The 20747-nt window shown below is 47.1% G+C and overlaps 1 protein-coding gene across 4 annotated transcripts in view; it reads left to right on the top strand.

The window, feature by feature from the left end:
* TRHR (thyrotropin releasing hormone receptor) overlaps positions 1-20747 on the top strand; it is a 91639-nt gene that overhangs the window by 52685 nt on the left and 18207 nt on the right. For all 4 annotated transcript variants that reach the window (XM_066578549.1, XM_066578550.1, XM_066578552.1 and 1 more), the window contains 2 exons: positions 15330-15461; positions 19737-20607. In XM_066578549.1, the coding sequence (XP_066434646.1) occupies positions 19819-20607 (789 nt within the window). In that variant the 5' untranslated portion in view covers positions 15330-15461; positions 19737-19818. The remainder of the gene's footprint in view (positions 1-15329; positions 15462-19736; positions 20608-20747) is intronic.

Raw genomic sequence — 20747 nt, 5'->3', positions numbered from 1 at the left:
TTTTACTCCTGGCTTCGCCATTTGCTTTCCTTAATTGGGAAAAAAAATACCTGCTCTGCCACAGTTAATAACTCTGCTACCCTCACGTTCTGTGACACATTAGCAGGAAAACAGCACAGTTATTAAACTTCTCATGTTCATAGAATATACGCAGTGCTGCCTTTTGGTGCAAAAAAACGGAAAATAGTTCTATTTGTCCTGCCTCTGTCCGTCCTAACGCCGGTGGACACGTGTCGGCTGCGTGTGCAACCTGTAAAAATCATACGCACCCAGCTACGTTTTACTCCTGGCTTCGCCATTTGCTTTCCTTAATTGGGAAAAAAAATACCTGCTCTGCCACAGTTAATAACTCTGCTACCCTCACGTTCTGTGACACATTAGCAGGAAAACAGCACAGTTATTAAACTTCTCATGTTCATAGAATATACGCAGTGCTGCCTTTTGGTGCAAAAAAACGGAAAATAGTTCTATTTGTCCTGCCTCTGTCCGTCCTAACGCCGGTGGACACGTGTCGGCTGCGTGTGCAACCTGTAAAAATCATACGCACCCAGCTACGTTTTACTCCTGGCTTCGCCATTTGCTTTCCTTAATTGGGAAAAAAAATACCTGCTCTGCCACAGTTAATAACTCTGCTACCCTCACGTTCTGTGACACATTAGCAGGAAAGCAGCACAGTTATTAAACTTTTCATGTTCATAGAATATACGCAGTGCTGCCTTTTGGTGCAAAAAAACGGAAAATAATTCTATTTGTCCTGCCTCTGTCCGTCCTAACGCCGGTGGACACGTGTCGGCTGCGTGTGCAACCTGTAAAAATCATACGCACCCAGCTACGTTTTACTCCTGGCTTCGCCATTTGCTTTCCTTAATTGGGAAAAAAAATACCTGCTCTGCCACAGTTAATAACTCTGCTACCCTCACGTTCTGTGACACATTAGCAGGAAAACAGCACAGTTATTAAACTTCTCATGTTCATAGAATATACGCAGTGCTGCCTTTTGGTGCAAAAAAACGGAAAATAGTTCTATTTGTCCTGCCTCTGTCCGTCCTAACGCCGGTGGACACGTGTCGGCTGCGTGTGCAACCTGTAAAAAGCATACGCACCCAGCTACGTTTTACTCCTGGCTTCGCCATTTGCTTTCCTTAATTGGGAAAAAAAATACCTGCTCTGCCACAGTTAATAACTCTGCTACCCTCACGTTCTGTGACACATTAGCAGGAAAACAGCACAGTTATTAAACTTCTCATGTTCATAGAATATACGCAGTGCTGCCTTTTGGTGCAAAAAAATGGAAAATAATTCTATTTGTCCTGCCTCTGTCTGTCCTAACGCCGGTGGACACGTGTCGGCTGCGTGTGCAACCTGTAAAAATCATACGCACCCAGCTACGTTTTACTCCTGGCTTCGCCATTTGCTTTCCTTAATTGGGAAAAAAAATACCTGCTCTGCCACAGTTAATAACTCTGCTACCCTCACGTTCTGTGACACATTAGCAGGAAAACAGCACAGTTATTAAACTTCTCATGTTCATAGAATATACGCAGTGCTGCCTTTTGGTGCAAAAAAACGGAAAATAGTTCTATTTGTCCTGCCTCTGTCCGTCCTAACGCCGGTGGACACGTGTCGGCTGCGTGTGCAACCTGTAAAAATCATACGCACCCAGCTACGTTTTACTCCTGGCTTCGCCATTTGCTTTCCTTAATTGGGAAAAAAAATACCTGCTCTGCCACAGTTAATAACTCTGCTACCCTCACGTTCTGTGACACATTAGCAGGAAAGCAGCACAGTTATTAAACTTTTCATGTTCATAGAATATACGCAGTGCTGCCTTTTGGTGCAAAAAAACGGAAAATAATTCTATTTGTCCTGCCTCTGTCCGTCCTAACGCCGGTGGACACGTGTCGGCTGCGTGTGCAACCTGTAAAAATCATACGCACCCAGCTACGTTTTACTCCTGGCTTCGCCATTTGCTTTCCTTAATTGGGAAAAAAAATACCTGCTCTGCCACAGTTAATAACTCTGCTACCCTCACGTTCTGTGACACATTAGCAGGAAAACAGCACAGTTATTAAACTTCTCATGTTCATAGAATATACGCAGTGCTGCCTTTTGGTGCAAAAAAACGGAAAATAATTCTATTTGTCCTGCCTCTGTCCGTCCTAACGCCGGTGGACACGTGTCGGCTGCGTCTGCAACCTGTAAAAATCATACGCACCCAGCTACGTTTTACTCCTGGCTTCGCCATTTGCTTTCCTTAATTGGGAAAAAAAATACCTGCTCTGCCACAGTTAATAACTCTGCTACCCTCACGTTCTGTGACACATTAGCAGGAAAACAGCACAGTTATTAAACTTAGATTATTCATTCACTAGAGGCAGTGGGGCCTTTCGTTTTCAAAAAAGGGAAAAAATTATATTTGGCCTGCAGTCTTGCGCCAATTTATTTCCTGCCTGTGAAATCAAATCACTGGTAATACAGCATGCTGAGGGGTAGGGGTAGGCCTAGAGGACGTGGACGCGGCCGAGGACGCGGAGGGCCAAGTCAGGGTGTGGGCACAGGCCAAGCTCCTGATCCAGGTGTGTCGCAGCCGACTGCTGCGCGATTAGGAGAGAGGCACGTTTCTGGCGTCCCCACATTCATCGCCCAATTAATGGGTCCACGCGGGAGACGGTTATTAGAAAATGAGCAGTGTGAGCAGGTCCTGTCCTGGATGGCAGAAAGTGCTTCGAGCAACCTATCGTCTACCCGCAGTTCTGCGCCGTCCACTGCTGCCAATCCGAATCCTCTGACTGCTGCTCCTCCTTCCTCCCAGCCTCCTCACTCCACTACAATAACACCTGCTCAGGAGCGGGAACACTCCCAGGAACTGTTCTCGGGCCCCTGCTTAGATTGGGCAGCAGCGGTTCCTCTCCCACCAGAGGAGTTTATCGTCACTGATGCCCAACCATTCGAAAGTTCCCGGGGTCCGGGGGAAGAGGCTGGGGACTTCCGCCAACTGTCTCAACAACTTTCTGTGGGTGAGGAGGACGATGACGATCAGACACAGTTGTCTTGCAGTGAGGTAGTAGTAAGGGCAGTAAGTCCGAGGGAGCAGCGCACAGAGGATTCGGAGGAAGAGCAGCAGGACGATGAGGTGACTGACCCCACCTGGTGTGCAACGCTTACTCAGGAGGACAGGTCTTCAGAGGGGGAGTCAAGGGCATCAGCAGGGCAGGTTGCAAGAGGCAGTGCGGTGGCCAGGGGTAGAGGCAGGGCCAGACCGAATAATCCACCAAGTGTTTCCCAAAGCGCCCCCTCGCGCCATGCCACCCTGCAGAGGCCGAGGTGCTCTAAGGTCTGGCAGTTTTTCACAGAGACGCCTGACGACCGACGAACAGTGGTGTGCAACCTTTGTCGCGCAAAGCTCAGCCGGGGAGCCAACACCAACAGCCTCACCACCACCACCATGCGCAGACATATGATGGCCAAGCACCCCGCAAGGTGGGACAAAGGCCGTTCAGCGCCTCCGGTTTGCACCCCTGCCTCTCCCCCTGTGCCCCAACCTGCCACTGAGATGCAACCCCCCTCTCAGGACACAGGCACTACCGTCTCCTGGCCTGCACCCACACCCTCACCTCCGCTGTCCTCGGCCCCATCCAGCAGTGTAGTTCAGCGCACCGTCCAGCCGTCACTTGCGCAACTGTTGGAGCGCAAGCGCAAGTACGCCGCCACGCACCCGCACGCTCAAACGTTAACCGTCCGCATAGCAAAATTCATCAGCCTTGAGATGCTGCCGTATAGGGTTGTGGAAACGGAGTCCTTCAAAAGTATCATGGAGGCGGCGGCCCCGCGCTACTCAGTTCCCAGTCGCCACTACTTTTCCCGATGTGCCGTCCCAGCCCTGCACGACCACGTCTCCCGCAACATTGTACGCGCCCTCACCAACGCGGTTACTGCCACGGTCCACTTAACTACGGACACGTGGACAAGCACAGGCGGGCAGGGCCACTACATCTCCCTGACGGCACATTGGGTGAATTTAGTGGAGGCTGGGACAGAGTCAGAGCCTGGGACCGCTCACGTCCTACCCACCCCCAGAATTGCGGGCCCCAGCTCGGTGGTGGTATCTGCGGAGGTGTATGCTTCCTCCACTAAAGCACCCTCCTCCTCCTCCTTCTCCTCCTCTGTCTCGCAATCAAGATGTGTTAGCAGCAGCATGTCGCCAGCAGTCGGTGTCGCGCGGTGTGGCAGCACAGCGGTGGGCAAGCGTCAGCAGGCCGTGCTGAAACTACTCAGCTTAGGCGATAAGAGGCACACGGCCCACGAACTGCTGCAGGGTCTGACACAGCAGACCGACCGCTGGCTTGCGCCGCTGAGCCTCCAACCGGGCATGGTCGTGTGTGACAACGGCCGTAACCTGGTGGCGGCTCTGCAGCTCGGCAGCCTCACGCACGTGCCATGCCTGGCCCACGTCTTTAATTTGGTGGTTCAGCGCTTTCTGAAAAGCTACCCACGCTTGTCAGACCTGCTCGTAAAGGCGCGCCGGCTCTGTGCACATTTTCGCAAGTCCCACACGGACGCTGCCACCCTGCGCACCCTGCAACATCACTTTAAGCTGCCAGTGCACCGACTGCTGTGCGACGTGCCCACACGGTGGAACTCTACGCTCCACATGTTGGCCAGGCTCTATGAACAGCGTAGAGCTATAGTCGAATACCAACTCCAACATGGGCGGCGCAGTGGGAGTCAGCCTCCTCAATTCCTTTCAGAAGAGTGGGCCTGGTTGGCAGACATCTGCCATGTCCTTGGTAATTTTGAGGAGTCTACCCAGGTGGTGAGCGGCGATGCTACAATCATTAGCGTCACCATTCCTCTGCTATGCATCTTGAGAAATTCCCTGCAAACCATAAAGGCAGCTGCTTTGCGCTCGGAAACAGAGCCGGGGGAAGACAGTATGTCGCTGGATAGTCAGGGCACCCTCCTGTCTATTTCTCAGCGCGTACAGGAGGAGGAGGAGGAGCATGAGGAGGATGAGGAGGAGGGGGAAGAGACAGCTTGGGCCGCTGCTGACGGTACACCGGCTGATTGCCTGTCATCCTTTCAGCGTGTATGGCCTGAGGAGGAGGAGGAGGAGGAGGAGGAGGATCCTGAAAGTGATCTTCCTAGTGAAGACAGCCATGTGTTGCGTACAGGTACCCTGGCACACATGGCTGACTTCATGTTAGGATGCCTTTCTCGTGACCCTCGCGTTGCACGCATTCTGGCCACGACGGATTACTGGGTGTACACACTGCTCGATCCACGGTATAAGGAGAACCTGCCCACTCTGATTCCCGAAGAGGAAAGGGGTTCGAGAGTGTTGCTATACCACAGGACCTTTGCGGACAAGCTGATGGTAAAATTCCCAGCCGACAGCACTAGTGGCAGAAGGCGCAGTACCGAGGGCAAGGTAGCAGGGGATGTGCGTAGATCGAGCAGCATGTACATCCCAGGCAGTGCAACAGTCTTTAAGGGCCTGGCCAGCTTTATGGCTCCCCACCAAGACTGTGTCACCGCTCCCCAGTCACGGCTGAGTCGGCGGGAGCACTGTAAAAGGATGGTGAGGGAGTACGTAGCGGATCGCACGACCATCCTTGGTGACGCCTCTGCCCCCTACAACTACTGGGTGTCGAAGCTGGACACGTGGCCTGAACTAGCGCTGTATGCCCTGGAGGTGCTTGCTTGTCCTGCGGCTAGCGTCTTGTCGGAGAGGGTGTTTAGTGCGGCTGGGGGAATCATCACAGATAAGCGTAGCCGCTTGTCAACCGACAGTGCCGACAGGCTAACACTCATCAAGATGAACAAAGGCTGGATTTCCCCAGACTTCTGTTCTCCACCAGCGGACAGCAGCGATACGTAAGCAATACGTAGGCTGCACCCGCGGATGGAAGCTACGTTCTCTCTCACCATCCAAAACGGGGACATTTCTGCTTCATCAATCTGTGTCTAATATTCCTCCTCCTCCTCCTGCTCCTCCTCCTGAAACCTCACGTAATCACGCTGAACGGGCAATTTTTCTTAGGGCCACAAGGCTCACTCAAATAATTTTTCTGAACAATTTTTATAAGTTTCAATGCGCTTAAAAGCGTTGGAACTGTAACTTGAACCAATTTTTCGTTACACTGGGCTGCCTCCAGGCCTAGTTACCACTTAAGCCACATTAACCAAAGCGATTAATGGGTTTCACCTGCCCTCTTGGCTGGCCATGGCCAATTTTTGGGATGTACATTAGTACTGTTGATACAGCAATTTTTGTGGGCCCTCGCCTACAGTGTAATCAAATTAATTTTTAGCCCACCTGCATTACAGCTGACGTTACCTCAGCTGTGTTGGGCAATGCAATGGGATATTTTTATGTACCGCCGGTGGGTTCCAGGGAGCCACCCATGCTGTAGGTGCACACGGAGTTTTTAATACATCTGTACACTTCTAAAGAACCCCAGTCTGACTGGGGCATGCAGTGTGGGCCGAAGCCCACCTGTATTACGCACGACATTACTACCTCAGCTGTGTTGGGCAATGCAATGGGATATTTCTATGTACCGCCGGTGGCTTCCTGGCACCCACCCAGGCAGTGGGTCCACAGGGAGTTTAACCTACATGTGTCCACTTCTAAAGAACCCCAGTCTGACTGGGGCATGCAGTGTGGGCCGAAGCCCACCTGCATTAAGCACGACATTACTACCTCAGCTGTGTTGGGCAATGCAATGGGATATTTCTATGTACCGCCGGTGGCTTCCTGGCACCCACCCATGCTGTGGGTCCACAGGGAATTATAAATGCATCTGTTTCCACTTATAAAGAAACCCAGTCTGACTGGGGCATGCAGTGTGGGCCGAAACCCACCTGCATTAACCCTTTCCAGTCCACTGTGTGACCTGTGAAGACATTAGGGTTTAAGGCTGTACAGCTCCGTTGTTGGTAGACGTCCGTCGGGGTTCTCTTACTGTATATTGCCAGCCTCTCTGCTGTCGGAGCCTATCCTACGTGTCAGCTCATGCAGTACTGGCTTTAGCCAGCATATAGCGCCGTTGTATAACGGCAGAAAAAGAGTAAGCCCCCTAGGAAAACCATATACAAATTGGATTGGAAAGGGTTAAGCACAACATTACTACCTCAGCTGTGTTGGGCAATGCAATGGGATATTTCTATGTACCGCCGGTGGCTTCCTGGCACCCACCCATGCTGTAGGTGCACACGGAGTTTTTACTACATCTGTACACTTATAAAGAACCCCAGTCAGACTGGGGCATGCAGTGTGGGCCGAAGCCCACCTGCATTAAGCACGACATTACTACCTCAGCTGTGTTGGGCAATGCAATGGGATATTTCTATGTACCGCCGGTGGCTTCCTGGCACCCACCCATGCTGTAGGTGCACACGGAGTTTTTACTACATCTGTACACTTATAAAGAACCCCAGTCAGACTGGGGCATGCAGTGTGGGCCGAAGCCCACCTGCATTAAGCACGACATTACTACCTCAGCTGTGTTGGGCAATGCAATGGGATATTTCTGTGTACCGCCGGTGGGTTCCAGGGAGCCACCCATGCTGTGGGTCGACAGGGACTTCACAATAGGGAGTTGTACCTGCCTGTGTCTATGAATTAAAAAGCCCGGTCTGACTGGGGCATGCAGACACCTTTACAGAATGAATAGTGTGTAGCACATAGGTTCCCCATTGCTATGCCCACGTGTGCAGCTCCTGATGGCGGTGGCACAGGATTCTATTTCTCATTGCTTCTGTACAGCATTGTGGGCTATCGCTCCGCCACTTTTAAAGAGGGTCGCTGCCTAGCCGTGCCAACCTCTGCAGTGTGTGCCTGCGGTCCCTCGTCATGGCAGACGCAATTCTAAATAGACATGAGCGTGGTGTGGCATGAGGGCAGCTGAAGGCTGCCCAGGGACACTTTGGTGTGCGCTGTGGGGGGGGGAGGGGGGGCGGTTGGGCAGCATGTAACCCAGGAGAAGTGGCAGCGGAGTGTCATCCAGGCAGTGATTGTGCTTTGTTGTAGCTAGTGTGGTGCTTAGCAAAGGTATGCCATGCTAATGAGGGCTTTTCAGAAGTAAAAGTTGTTGGGAGGGGGGGGGCCCACTCTTGCCGGTATTGTGGCTTAATAGTGGGACCTGTGAACTTGAGATGCAGCCCAACATGTAGCCCCTCGCCTGCCCTATCCATTGCTGTGTCGTTCCCATCACTTTGTTGAATTGCCCAGATTTTCACACATGAAAACCTTAGCGAGCATCGGCGAAATACAAAAATGCTCTGGTCGCCCATTGACTTCAATGGGGTTCGTTGTTCGAAACGAACCCTCGAGCATCGCGGGAAGTTCGTTCCGAATAACGAGCACCCGAACATTTTGGTGTTCGCTCATCTCTAATGCTTACCTGTTCCCGGCAGCCGGAGTTCCGCGCAGCCGACCTGCAGTGGGTGTGAAGGGGGTGTGAGTCAGACCTGCCCCCTGATTGGCTCAGCGCTGAGCCAATCAGGGGGCAGGTCTGACTCACACCCCCTTCACACCCACTGCAGGCCGGCTGCCGGGAGCAGGTGAGTATGTATATATATTTTATTTTAACACTTTTCTGGATGAATTGCAGGGAAGGGCTTATATATTTAAGCCCTTCCCGACAATTCATCCCACACTCGCCCGCAGCGCATTGCTTTCGGACAGCTCCAGCCCGTTTCTAGTGAAACGCGGCTAGGAGGAGATTTTCGGGCGATTTTCGGGCACCGGTCACGCGATTTACGGCTGCGCATCCGTCATGCGATCCGCAAATCGCGCGAAAAAACTCCCGTCTGACTAAGGCCTTAGTCACACGGGCGTTTTTCGCGCGATTTGCGCATCGCATGACGGATGCGCATGCGCAAATCACGTGACCGGCGCCGAAAAATTGGCCGAAAAAACGCCCGAAAATCTGCTCCTAGCCGCGTTTTTTATTAGAAACGGGCCGGAGCTGTCCAGCGCATTGCATTCAATGGAGCCGGCAATACAGCCGTCTCCATTGAAAGCAATGCGCTGCGGGCGAGCCCGGGATGAATTGTCGGGAAGGGCTTAAATATATAAGCCCTTCCCGACAATTCATCCCGAGCTCGCCGGCAGCCCATTGCTTTCAATGGAGACGGTTGTATTGCCGTCTCCATTGAATTCAATGGGCAAACATCGTTCTTCTCTGCCACAGCTGTTACAGATTTGTCTTCTATATGTTCTCAATGGGGTCGGCGCTGCTGCCGTCGGCCCCATTGAGCGCATATAGAGAAGAGAACAGAAATCGCAGATCGCACATAGGTGCGATCTGCGATTTCTGTTCTATAATTTATCGGACGAGCGCATAAAAAGCGCTCATGTGTCCGATACCATTGCAAAGCAATGGTTTTATAAAATCGCCGGACGCATGCGCAAATCGCGGCTAAAATTTACCGCGAAATCGCGATTTTGCGCGATCGCGATTTTAACATTACAAGTCCCATAGACCCCTGCAGAGAAAAAAATGCTGCGAATTTCGCAGGGAAAAAAAACGCTAGTGGGTAGGCACCCTAAGGCCTTAGGCCATAGAAATCGCAGATTGCACCTATGTGCGATCTGCGATTTCTGTTCTCTTCTCTATATGCGCTCAATGGGGCCGGCGGCAGCAACGCCGACCCCATTGAGAACATATAGAAGACAAATCATTCTTCTCTGCCACAGCTGTAACAGCTGTGACAGAGAAGAACGATGTTTGCCCATTGAATTCAATGGAGCCAGCAATACAGCCGCCTCCATTGAAAGCAATGGGCTGCCGGCGATCGCAAGATGAATTGTCGGGAAGGGCTTAAATATATAAGCCCTTCCCTGCAATTCATCCAGAAATGTGTTACAATAAAAATATATACCGGCGTATAAGGCGACAGGGCGTATAAGACGACCCCCCAACTGTCACCTTATACGCCGGTAATACAGTGGAGCAAAGAATAAAAATCATTACTCACTTCTTCTGACGTTCTGCGGTGCTGCTGCAGGCTGTCGCTCCCTCCTGGTTCCCGGCAGAGCATTGCTTTCTCTACGAAGGGCTTTAAATCCCCGCCTCCAGAAACACACGTGCCTTCAGCCAATCACAGCCAATGACAATGATGTCATTGAATGGCTGTGATTGGCTGTGTTTCTGGAGGTGGGGATTTCAAGCCCTGCGTCCAGAAAGCAATGCTCTGCCGGGAACCAGGAGGGAGCGACAGCCTGCAGGAGCACCGCAGAACGTCAGAAGAAGTGAGTAATGATTTTTATTCTTTGCTCCACTGTATTCCCGGCGTATAAGGTGACAGTTGGGGGGTCGTCTTATACGCCCCGTCGCCTTATACACCGGTATATATTTTTATTGTAACACATTTCTGGATGAATTGCAGGGAAGGGCTTATATATTTAAGCCCTTCCCGACAATTCATCCCCGTGCACGCCGGCAGCCCATTGCTTTCAGTGGAACCTGCTGTATTGCTGGCTCCATTGAATTCAATGGGCAAACATCGTTCTTCTCTGCCACAGCTGTTACAGCTATGGCAGAGGAGAACGATCTTTACGCTGACAGTGCGGGGGGGGCCCCTCTCTTGCCGCTATTGTGGCTTAATAGTGGGACCTGGGAACTTGAGATGCAGCCCAACATGTAGCCCCTCGCCTGCCCTATCCGTTGCTGTGTCGTTCCCATCACTTTCTTGAATTGCCCAGATTTTCACAAACGAAAACCTTAGCGAGCATCGGCGATATACAAAAATGCTCGGGTCGCCCATTGACTTCAATGGGGTTCGTTACTCGAAACGAACCCTCGAGCATTGCGAAAATTTCGTCCCGAGTAACGAGCACCCGAGCATTTTGGTGCTCGCTCATCTCTATTCATGTCCCTTCCGTTTTCTTACATATAGACTGCCATGCTTTAGTTTCCACTTTTGAAAGTGGAATACAGATGGATCCTCTTTGTATTGCATTGCAGTCAAAGAGAGACGGATGGAACTGGAAAGCAATTAGCTTTCAGACACCTGTAGCCTACCATCCAGGCTGCAGGATATATTTTTATTTTGCTTTGTCTTTATTTTCTTGCATCTGCATTTAACTTTAGAGGCAACTTAGATTAGGCCCTACTAGCAACTAATCATTCCAAAAAGAGAAACTTTAACATCAGAGAAAAGGGAAGTTAGTTTAGTGAGATCTATAGAAAACAAAAGGCTTAGTCAGATCTATATTAGCCAGCCTGAAAAGAAGCAAGGAGACCATCTTCTGTGTTTCAAAGACATATGCAAAAGAATGTCCGTGGGCATTGTTGATAAATAAGAGAGATCCGCATATTGAAAACACTAGGTGTCTGCTGCCCACGTCCATCTGTACACAGTAGTGATACCTACTTTGCCTGATCTCCTAGCCAACTTGGTCCTGGACACTGTGCATTTGCCTCTAAAATTAGACTAGAAACTCTATCGGCAATTCATTTCTATATCTATGAAGGACTAGAACGTGATAGGAGACACCTCTTCTTGTTAGGGCTTGGGTGGTTCCTGATGAACTACTTTATATTGTAGGGAAACGCGTCAAACCCAACCCCTAGAACACTAAAATTAGTTGAGAATTTCACATGTAGCCCAAGCAGACAGTGTTTCATTAAATATCACTATTGGGTGACCACCTTGATAGGTCTACTACACCTTAGGTGGTAAGTAAGTGTTGTGTGTGTCCAAGTCTGAATTGTGAGTCTGTCGTGCCCCTGATCCCTCCTAAAACTAGTAGGAGGTATGGATCTTTCTCTTTGTGCCCTAAGTTTTTAACTATTGAGTTAATAATAAAGTTTTAATTTATTGTCTACACTGTGAAAGAGCTTTTCATTTCCAGTTTTATTTCCTAAGCATAAACATCACATGGTTTTCTGTGTTGTGGTGGCAGTTCTTCAATGAATGTGGCTCAGTGGTCAGCACTATTGTATTGTAGTGCTGGCATCAAGGGTTCAAATTTTATCAAACACAATATAAATTTTGAAAAACTCAATACAGATGTCACCTGTGGTCAGATTTGAACCTAGGACTTCCCCACTGCAAGCCAACAGTACTAACAATAGAGTCACCATGCTTTTTTTTGCTTCTCTCTTCTTCAGAAGAGGAGGGGAAAGAAAAGAAAAATCTGAAGAAACTCAATGAGAACATACAACCTCCATGCAGATGTTGTCCATAGTCAGACATGAACCTAGAACCCCAGTCCTACAACAGTTCTAGCCACTAAGTCATCAAGCTTCTTCCTTCTCTGAAGTTGAAGAAGATGGAGAAGGGATGTTCTTCTTATTCTCCTTCATTTTCTTCTTATTCTCCTCTGTTGCTGGAGGAGACCGAAGAAGGAGAAGGAGGAAGAAGGTGATGAGAAAAGAAATAGCATGGTGGCTTAGTCATTAGCATTTTTGTCTTGCAGTGCTGGAGTATCAGGTTCAAATCTGACCAAGGCTGACATCTGTATTGGTTTTTTATGTTCTCTTTGTGTTTATTCTTCTTGGCCTTCTCTCTTTCTACAGGTGAAAGAACAAGTGGGGTGGTTCAGTTGTTAGTAATGTAGCCCTGCAGTGCTGGAGTCGTAGGTTTAACTCTGACTAAGGTGATCGTAGCAACATCGTGTCTTTTTTCGGCAATTTTTAACCGTCAGTGCTGCTTTTTCTCACAAAAACATCGCTGCCGCTTGTGAATTTCTTGCGCACTTTTGCCGCAATTTTATCGCGAAAGTCAATAGCACTTTCTAATGTTAAAAATTAGAGATGAGCGAACGTACTTGGTAAGGGCGATTTCGCAATCGAGCACCGCGATTTTCGAGTACTTCACTACTCGGGTGAAAAGTACTCGGGTGCGCTGTGGGTGAGCGGGGGGGTTGCAGTAGTGAAGTACTCAAAAATCGCGGTGCTCGATTGCGAAATCGCCCTTACCGAGTACGTTCGCTCATCTCTATTAAAAATGCATCGCATCGCACGAAAATCACAAGTCCGTGCTTTACGATACAATAAAAAGGAGGCCCCAAAAGGAAACCTGGGCGATAAAACAAATGCAAAACACAGAAAGATAGGACATGCTGCAATTTTTTTTCATCGCAACATCACATGAGTGAAAATATCACAAATGTGAAGGAAACCATTGAAAATCATTAGTTTCATAATTCTGCATTTTTACTCACTCTCACATTGCACGTAAATCACGCAATTTTATAGCCCATGTGAAACCACCCTAACCTGGGTGACATCTGTATTGACTTTTTCAAAACTGATATTGTCTTTGGTGAGATTTGAACTGAGGACCCCAGCACTGCAAGGCAGCAATGCTAACCACTGAGCCACATTCAATGGAGAGCCAACACCACCACCATTTTAAATACTGAAAAATGAATGTAAGCGTGACGCATGTAAAACGGAACAAATACTTTCCACTTCAGTTTGATGATTTTCATTTTTAATAAAACTGGATCTCTAAAGAAAACACTAGTGTGAACAAGCCCTTGGTGGCGCTGCTATAGGGAGCACTTTGTAGCTAGCACTGTTAGGCCTCATGTCCATGGGGAAAACCAGGCCGCAGCGGATTCTTCATGTGGAATCCGCAGCGGGTCCCTCCTGCCCCGCGAACATGAGGCCTAAAAAGAAGAATAAACTCACCTGCTCCGGACGATGTGGTTCTTCCCTTCTTCGCGGCAGGATCTCCTTTCTTCGGCCCGGCGGATGTGCTCGGCACACCGGTAGCGTGCCGTGCGCATGCGCCGGGCACATCCGCCAGGCCGAAGAAAGAAGATCCGGCTGCGAAGAAGGGAAGAACCGCATCGTCCGAAGCAGGTGAGTTTTCATTCTGGTACGGGTCTCCCACGCATTCGGACGGCTTCCATAGGCTTCAATAGAAGCCTGCGGGAGCCGTCCCCACCGGAGACCCGCACTAAAATGGAGCATGTCCGGATTTTTTCCCGCACGTGGATTCGTGCCTGACGGGAAAAATGACATCCGCAGGTATTTAACTACCTGCGGGTGTCCAATGCATCCCTATGGGGTGCGGATCCGCGTGCGGGAGAAACGCTGCGGATTTTAAGTCCGTGGACATGAGGCCTTAGGAGTTTATTATCTTGCAGGCAATGTTATGGAGAGCAGTTCACAGTTGGCACAGTTATGGGGAGCACTGTGTGGATGGACTCTTATGGGTTTACTATATTAGGCCAGGCTCAGACAGCCTTAATTCATTACGTGCTGAGCATGATATGGCATGCAGGAAATACGCCATGACATTGCATACTCTCTGCGTGCCACCAATCGCCATGTGCTATATTGGCATGCATGCGCATGTAACACGCACCAAGGTAAAACATGCTGTGATTTTTCTTGCGTGCATACTTTGCACAATTCAGGTCAGTGGCAATATGGCATCTTATAAGAGTATGGTACAGTTTATTACATGTGTAATACGCTGTGAACATGTGCTTGTGTGAGCCCGGTCTTACTGGCACTGCTATATTTATTATTATTAATAATAATTATTATTATTGTTATTACTACAGTGGCTCAGTGGTTAGCACTGTTGCCCTGGGGTCCTGAGTTCAAATCCCACCAAGGACAGCATCTGTGTGGAGTTTGTATATTCTCTTCATGACTGTGTGGGTTTCTTCCAGGTACTTCAATTTCCTCCCACACTTAAAAAAAGCAAAAAAAAAAACCCATACAGATAGTAGACTATAGATTGTGAGCCTCAATGGGGACTGAACCCAATAAATATCATGTGATGTTATATGCATGTGCTATATAAAGACAGGTGATTGTGATACTAGCTTTGTATTGTTGTAATATTCTATTGTAATATTTGGTTTATATTGTAGTATTTGCTCCCTAGCAGGATCCTTACTGTATAGTCATTATATACAATACAAGGCTTTGTACTAATTCTCCCTTTCAATGTTAGGAACAGATTTTTTTTGTTCAGGCAGCGTAGTATTAATCAAGGCGGTTTGTTAGATTTCTGATGTTCTCTCTTCTTGCTGCCTATATTATACTTGCATTTCACTGGTGAATGCTGAATGTGGAGGGTAGGGGCTGTTGAGGAGGGAGCTATTCCTCATCACTGTCAGACGCGTGCCAATGGGGTTTGATTCCTTTGGCCTCTGTAGTGATCAAATGAATTACAGAGCTTCTTAAGATCTGCCAGACAGCCACCTCGTATCGCATATCTGCTACTACCACCACTGGGAGCAGAGGGGGACACTAACTAATCTCTTCTGCTTGACAGGAGGAACTTGTGACAGGGTATAAACTAGCACAAAATTCTTACTTCATCTCTTATTTGTATCCTTTGTACCTCAGTATTCTCCATTCATTCAAGAAGAAAAAGTTGGGAAGTCATTTTATTGCAAGGGGAAGGAATCACTTTGTGTTCAGCTCTGGAGAGCGTCTCAAGAAGTTGCCTCTTCACTTTGGATTCCTGGACATGGACAGGTAGGAGGATCAATTATACTGCTGGAATTGTTAATTTGCTAGCTATGAATTGAGATCTACTCAGATTGACTGCATTAATTAGGAAGATTGCATGGATTTAGAAGGATTATATGTCCTCTATTATTAATGAGGAAGATTTGGAGTAGCAGCTCTGTACTACGAATAATTATTAGACCTAATATTCAGCATCGTAGACATAATATAACAGAATATAAACTTATTAAAACATAATGTCCATCATTACAGACATAATATAAAGCTATTATACTGTAATATTCAGCATTGTAGACTTAAGAAGATCTCTAAAACTATAGACTTAATATAATATTCAACATTATAAACCTAAAATGCCCCATAAACCTAATATAATATCAAACATTATGGACCCAATACAGTATCCAACATCATAGACTCCATTTAATAACGAACATCATAGACTCCTTATAACATCAGGGTTTAATAATGTGCTGCATGATAGACCTCACATAACATCCATTGTTATACACCTGATATAGTACCCAGCAATATAGACGTAATATAATTTCTAGTATCATAAATTATATCTGGCATCATAGACCCCATATAAATTCTAGCATTATAGATTTAAAGGAGCCCGTGACCCTCTGTGAACACCATAAACTAAGTTCTGTAGAATCCATGGATTTATTTATTATACTTACCAGTTCCCCCGTTTCCATGCTGTTACCCCTGGAAGTTGGCATGCGGATAGCTCAGTGAACTCATCTCTGTAGGCTGTGCGTGTGCATTCCCGTTGATCTCTATGGGAATTTGTGTGCACAGCCTGCAGATTTGAGTCCATTGCTTTGTCTGTGCATTGCCTTCAATGGGGAACAGTCAGGGAACAGGGGGTTTGGTAAGTATAAAAAATACATCTCCATACTCCACCGAACCTGCCTTATGAGCACCATAAGTTGTGTAATATCTAACATTATAGACCTACTATAATATTCAGCATCAGAGACCTCAGGTAATATCTGGCACTTAGTGTTCTGCATTTCTCCCTGTACATTTCTACCTTTTTGCCTTGTGATACAGATTTAGCAAACATTAACTTGACATATAATGTATTATGATACCTCAATAACAATGCACTACAATCAGACCATATACACATGCAAACATTTCATTTTATGCCAGACAGACATAAAACCTTCCTATCTTAGACTTATAATGTTCCAACTTTAATGATTCTATTGGGCGATGATATAGCTAACAACTCCCTAGTGTACACTTACAGACTTGTAGCAGAGCTAAGCTTACTATAGACACTACTCAGCATGATATACAGGGTTACCTGTGGTTCTTCATAAAGCTATAGGCAAATCTGCTATATTATCTTTATCTTAGAGGTATGCTGCAACTACTGTAGAAGATCTAACATGTTTCCCCAAAAATAAGACACTGTTTTATATTAATTTTTGCCCCAAAAGAGGCAACGTGTCTTATTTTTTTTTTTTTGGGGGGGGGGGGGGTTACTCACCTAGTCCACGGCGTCCTGATGCTTTTTCCTGGTGATGGGGCTTTGCCTCCAGCAAAGCGAGCGCTGTGATTGGATCGAGCACCAGCCAATCACAGCCGACGCTCGATGAACCAATCACAGCCACTTAGTGAATGACATCACTGAATGGCTGTGATTGGCTCATCGAGCGCCAGCTGTGATTGGCTGGCGCTCGATAAAATCACAGCGCTCGCTTTGCTGGAGGCGGGGGAATTCAAAGCCCCGTCACTAGAAAGAAGCTGAGATATCAGAGCGGAGGACACTGCAGTTTGCCGCAGCACCATCAGAGACCATCGCGAGGCATCGGGATGCCGTGCACCAGGTGAGTATGGATTTTTTTATGCAGGTTAGCTAGGGCTTATTTTTGGGGAAGGGATTATATTTCAAGCTTCTCCAAAAACCGGGGTAGGTCTTATTATTGGGGAAACGTGGTATTAGTAGTTTGATTTTCACAGCTCCTGGAGAACTGTCTGTCTCTAATCTCCTGCAAGTTCTCAGTGGCGCCCACTATGCCATACTAGGCTCACATCTCACCAGTCCCCTCAACTAGCTACCCTATGAGATATCAAGGGCACTGTTAAATGACAGAATCATCTCCACTGCATAGGTTGTTCCCTTTAAACAAACCCTGCTGGAGCTGTTAGTAGAATACTAGTGCTGTTTAGGGCAGCCTGTATAGTTGTTCACACTGGTTACTGAAATTCATGTCAGCAGGTTATGCCTACCTCAGCAATTTAAAGCAGTTCTCCAGGACTTTTTCTATTGATGACCTATCATGATGATAGCTCATCAATAGTTGATCAGTATGGATGAGCCACTCAGAGTGTCCACTGATCATCTGATCTCTAGGCCTGTTGTCAATGCAGACAGTGCTAGAAGCAGATAGCGCTGTCAATATTACTGCATATTACTGTCAATATTACATTGCATTCAATGGGAGCAATGCCTGCAGTACCAAACCGGGCTGCTGCAATGTTAATAGCTCTATCTGCTTCCAGTGATGTCCGCAATGACAGCAGACCCAGGGATCAGTTGATTGGCTGTGATCCCGAGCAGTGAACCCCCATGTTGAACTATTGATGACGTATCGTGAGGATAGATCATCAATAGGAAAGCGTCCGGGGAAACTCCTTTGCTATAATATAAAAAGGGCTATAAATCAATTCTGTGTCCTACTGTTGGCTGATATAGGGCTATGAAGGAAAATTGCAGCAACTTTTACAGGAAGCAATAGTTGGATTACGCTCAGTAATTAATAATTTTGCAATTTCACAATACACAATTTTGTTGTAGTGTCACTTTTGCTTACACAACCGGATGATCTCCTTATCTAGACGAGCTATAGTGAAGTACAATCTAACTTTCCTCATAAGCAGAAACATTCAACTCTTAACTCAATAACAGATGTGGGCTCCCAAAATTTGCTTTTGCTGTTAAAATTGAAAAAAAGTGTGTCAAAAAACACCCTTTTCTCCTTTTTTATATAACTTTACTTGAAGAATAAACTTTGACAAACAGGTATTCAAGTCAATGCAGGTACAATTCTCTTAAGTTTAAGTAGACTAGAGCTCACAGGTCAGGGAGGATACACAGGATGAAACTGGTCCTACAGTCCACGTTATCTGTACGGTACCGCTCCTGGACTGAGAGCACTCCAGAGGTGGAAGGGGGTAGGGGTCCCTCCGCAGACTCTCTAACACACAATTATTTACATGAAGGCTTAAACAATATCACCCCACATTGCAGGCGTGTGGGTGTGTCTCAGTAGTGTACCTCTGTGCGGTGATCCTGACTTTGGACGGCCACACAGGAAAAGCCTGTAGTGTGAATTGGTACCTGTACGGTGGGTTCCTCTATACCGAACTATTTGGAATGGCTCTCTCTCTCTCACTAGAATCTTGGGACTCACTCCATTCACATCCAGACTTCATTCGCTACGGTGTATATCTCTCCTCTTCCTCCATCTTCACCTAAATGGAAGCTGAAGGTGCTTCTGTGTGGCTCTGTGTTCGCACTCTCTCTGAACTCCTGAGGATGGACTCAAGTGCTTTCCCGCTCTCAAGCACTCCTATTTATACCTTCACTCATATTACATGACATGAAAGACTGATACATGCACATGCAGGCAATGATTTTATCAGAGTTAACCTCTCAAGCGTTTCAGCTATGCAACACACACACTTGATATGAAAGGACAAGCTTTGCACAGTGTATCTACATAGGGCAAAACATGTATGACATTTATGGAGGGGACCAGGATGGTGTTCTGGGACACTACACCACCTGTCTTTGGAGGGCGGATAACCAAACAGTTGGAGTTACAGGTCAGACGATCCGACCATCCTCTCCACTGATAGTCGTGGTCTCCGCGGGGATGAAGGAATCCCCTGCCATAGCTGTCACAGCTGTCACGGCTGTGTCATGGGAGCGCGATGTACTCCCTATGCTTTAAACGGGGCCAGCGCTGCTGGCGCCGGCCCCATTGAAAACAATGGGCGATAGCACAGATTTTTCTTAGCACTGCAAGTGTGCAGTGAAGGCATCGCAAATGAGAATGAAACCATTGAAAATCATTGGTTTCATTTTCGTGCGTTTTCACTCACTCTCGCAACGCAAGATAGGCTATCGCCAGTGTGAAGGCGGCCTAACTGAAAGACTTATAAAATGTTCAAAAGATAGACTGGCTTCTCATTAGCTAAATACATAATTATATAATTCCCTATTATACAATAATAACCATGATTTTATTACCACAGGAATTCATTGAATGAAACTCTTCTGTAAAATGATGTAATAAAGAAGGATTTTGTACCTCAAAACTTCTTGGTCCTTGAGAACATGGAAAATCAGAATTTCACTGACCTGAATAGCTCAATTTTCCAAGACGCAGAATGGAATGGCGTGGAGTACCAAGTGGTCACTATTTTCCTGGTGGTTGTCATCTGCGGACTTGGGATTGTTGGCAACATCATGGTGGTTCTGGTAGTCCTTAGAACTAAACACATGAGGACTCCAACCAACTGTTATCTTGTGAGCCTCGCCATAGCTGATCTAATGGTCCTGGTGGCAGCAGGACTTCCCAACATCACCGACAGTGTCTATGGCTCTTGGGTCTATGGATATATGGGATGTCTGTGCATTACTTTCCTCCAGTATTTGGGTATTAATGCATCATCTTGTTCTATCACTGCTTTCACCATTGAAAGATACCTGGCAATCTGCCATCCTATCAAAGCTCAATTCTTATGCACTATTTCTAGAGCAAAAAAGATCATCATATTCGTTTGGGTCTTTACATCACTCTACTGCATGATGTGGTTCTTTCTACTTGACCTCAACACGACTGTCTACAGAGATGCTACAGTGGTGAGCTGTGGCTATAAAGTCAACAGGAGTTATTATTCTCCTATCTACTTGATTGATTTTGGCATATTTTTTGCTGTACCAATGACATTAGCAACTGTGCTTTATGGACTTATCGCAAGAATTCTGTTTCTAAATCCCATACCGGCAGATCCAAAGGAAAACTCGAAAACCTGGAAAACTGAATCAACTCATCAGAACAAGGTTTATAACTCCAAGTTGTCCAGTAGGTGTTCAAATAACACAATATCCTCTAGAAGACAGGTAATATCTTTAAATTCACATAAACCATGATCTATAGGTGTTTCCTAAGGCTACATAATTGTCCATCAGTGGAATTATGGCCTGCTTAGATGTTCAATATGTATATTCTCAAAGGACCTAAACCATGTTGATTGCAATGC

The sequence above is a fragment of the Eleutherodactylus coqui genome, chromosome 9, assembly GCF_035609145.1.
Source record: "Eleutherodactylus coqui strain aEleCoq1 chromosome 9, aEleCoq1.hap1, whole genome shotgun sequence".
Classification (NCBI taxonomy): Eukaryota; Metazoa; Chordata; class Amphibia; order Anura; family Eleutherodactylidae; genus Eleutherodactylus; species Eleutherodactylus coqui.
Note: the sequence above shows the minus strand (reverse complement) of the source record. Positions and strands in the feature narration are given on the sequence as shown.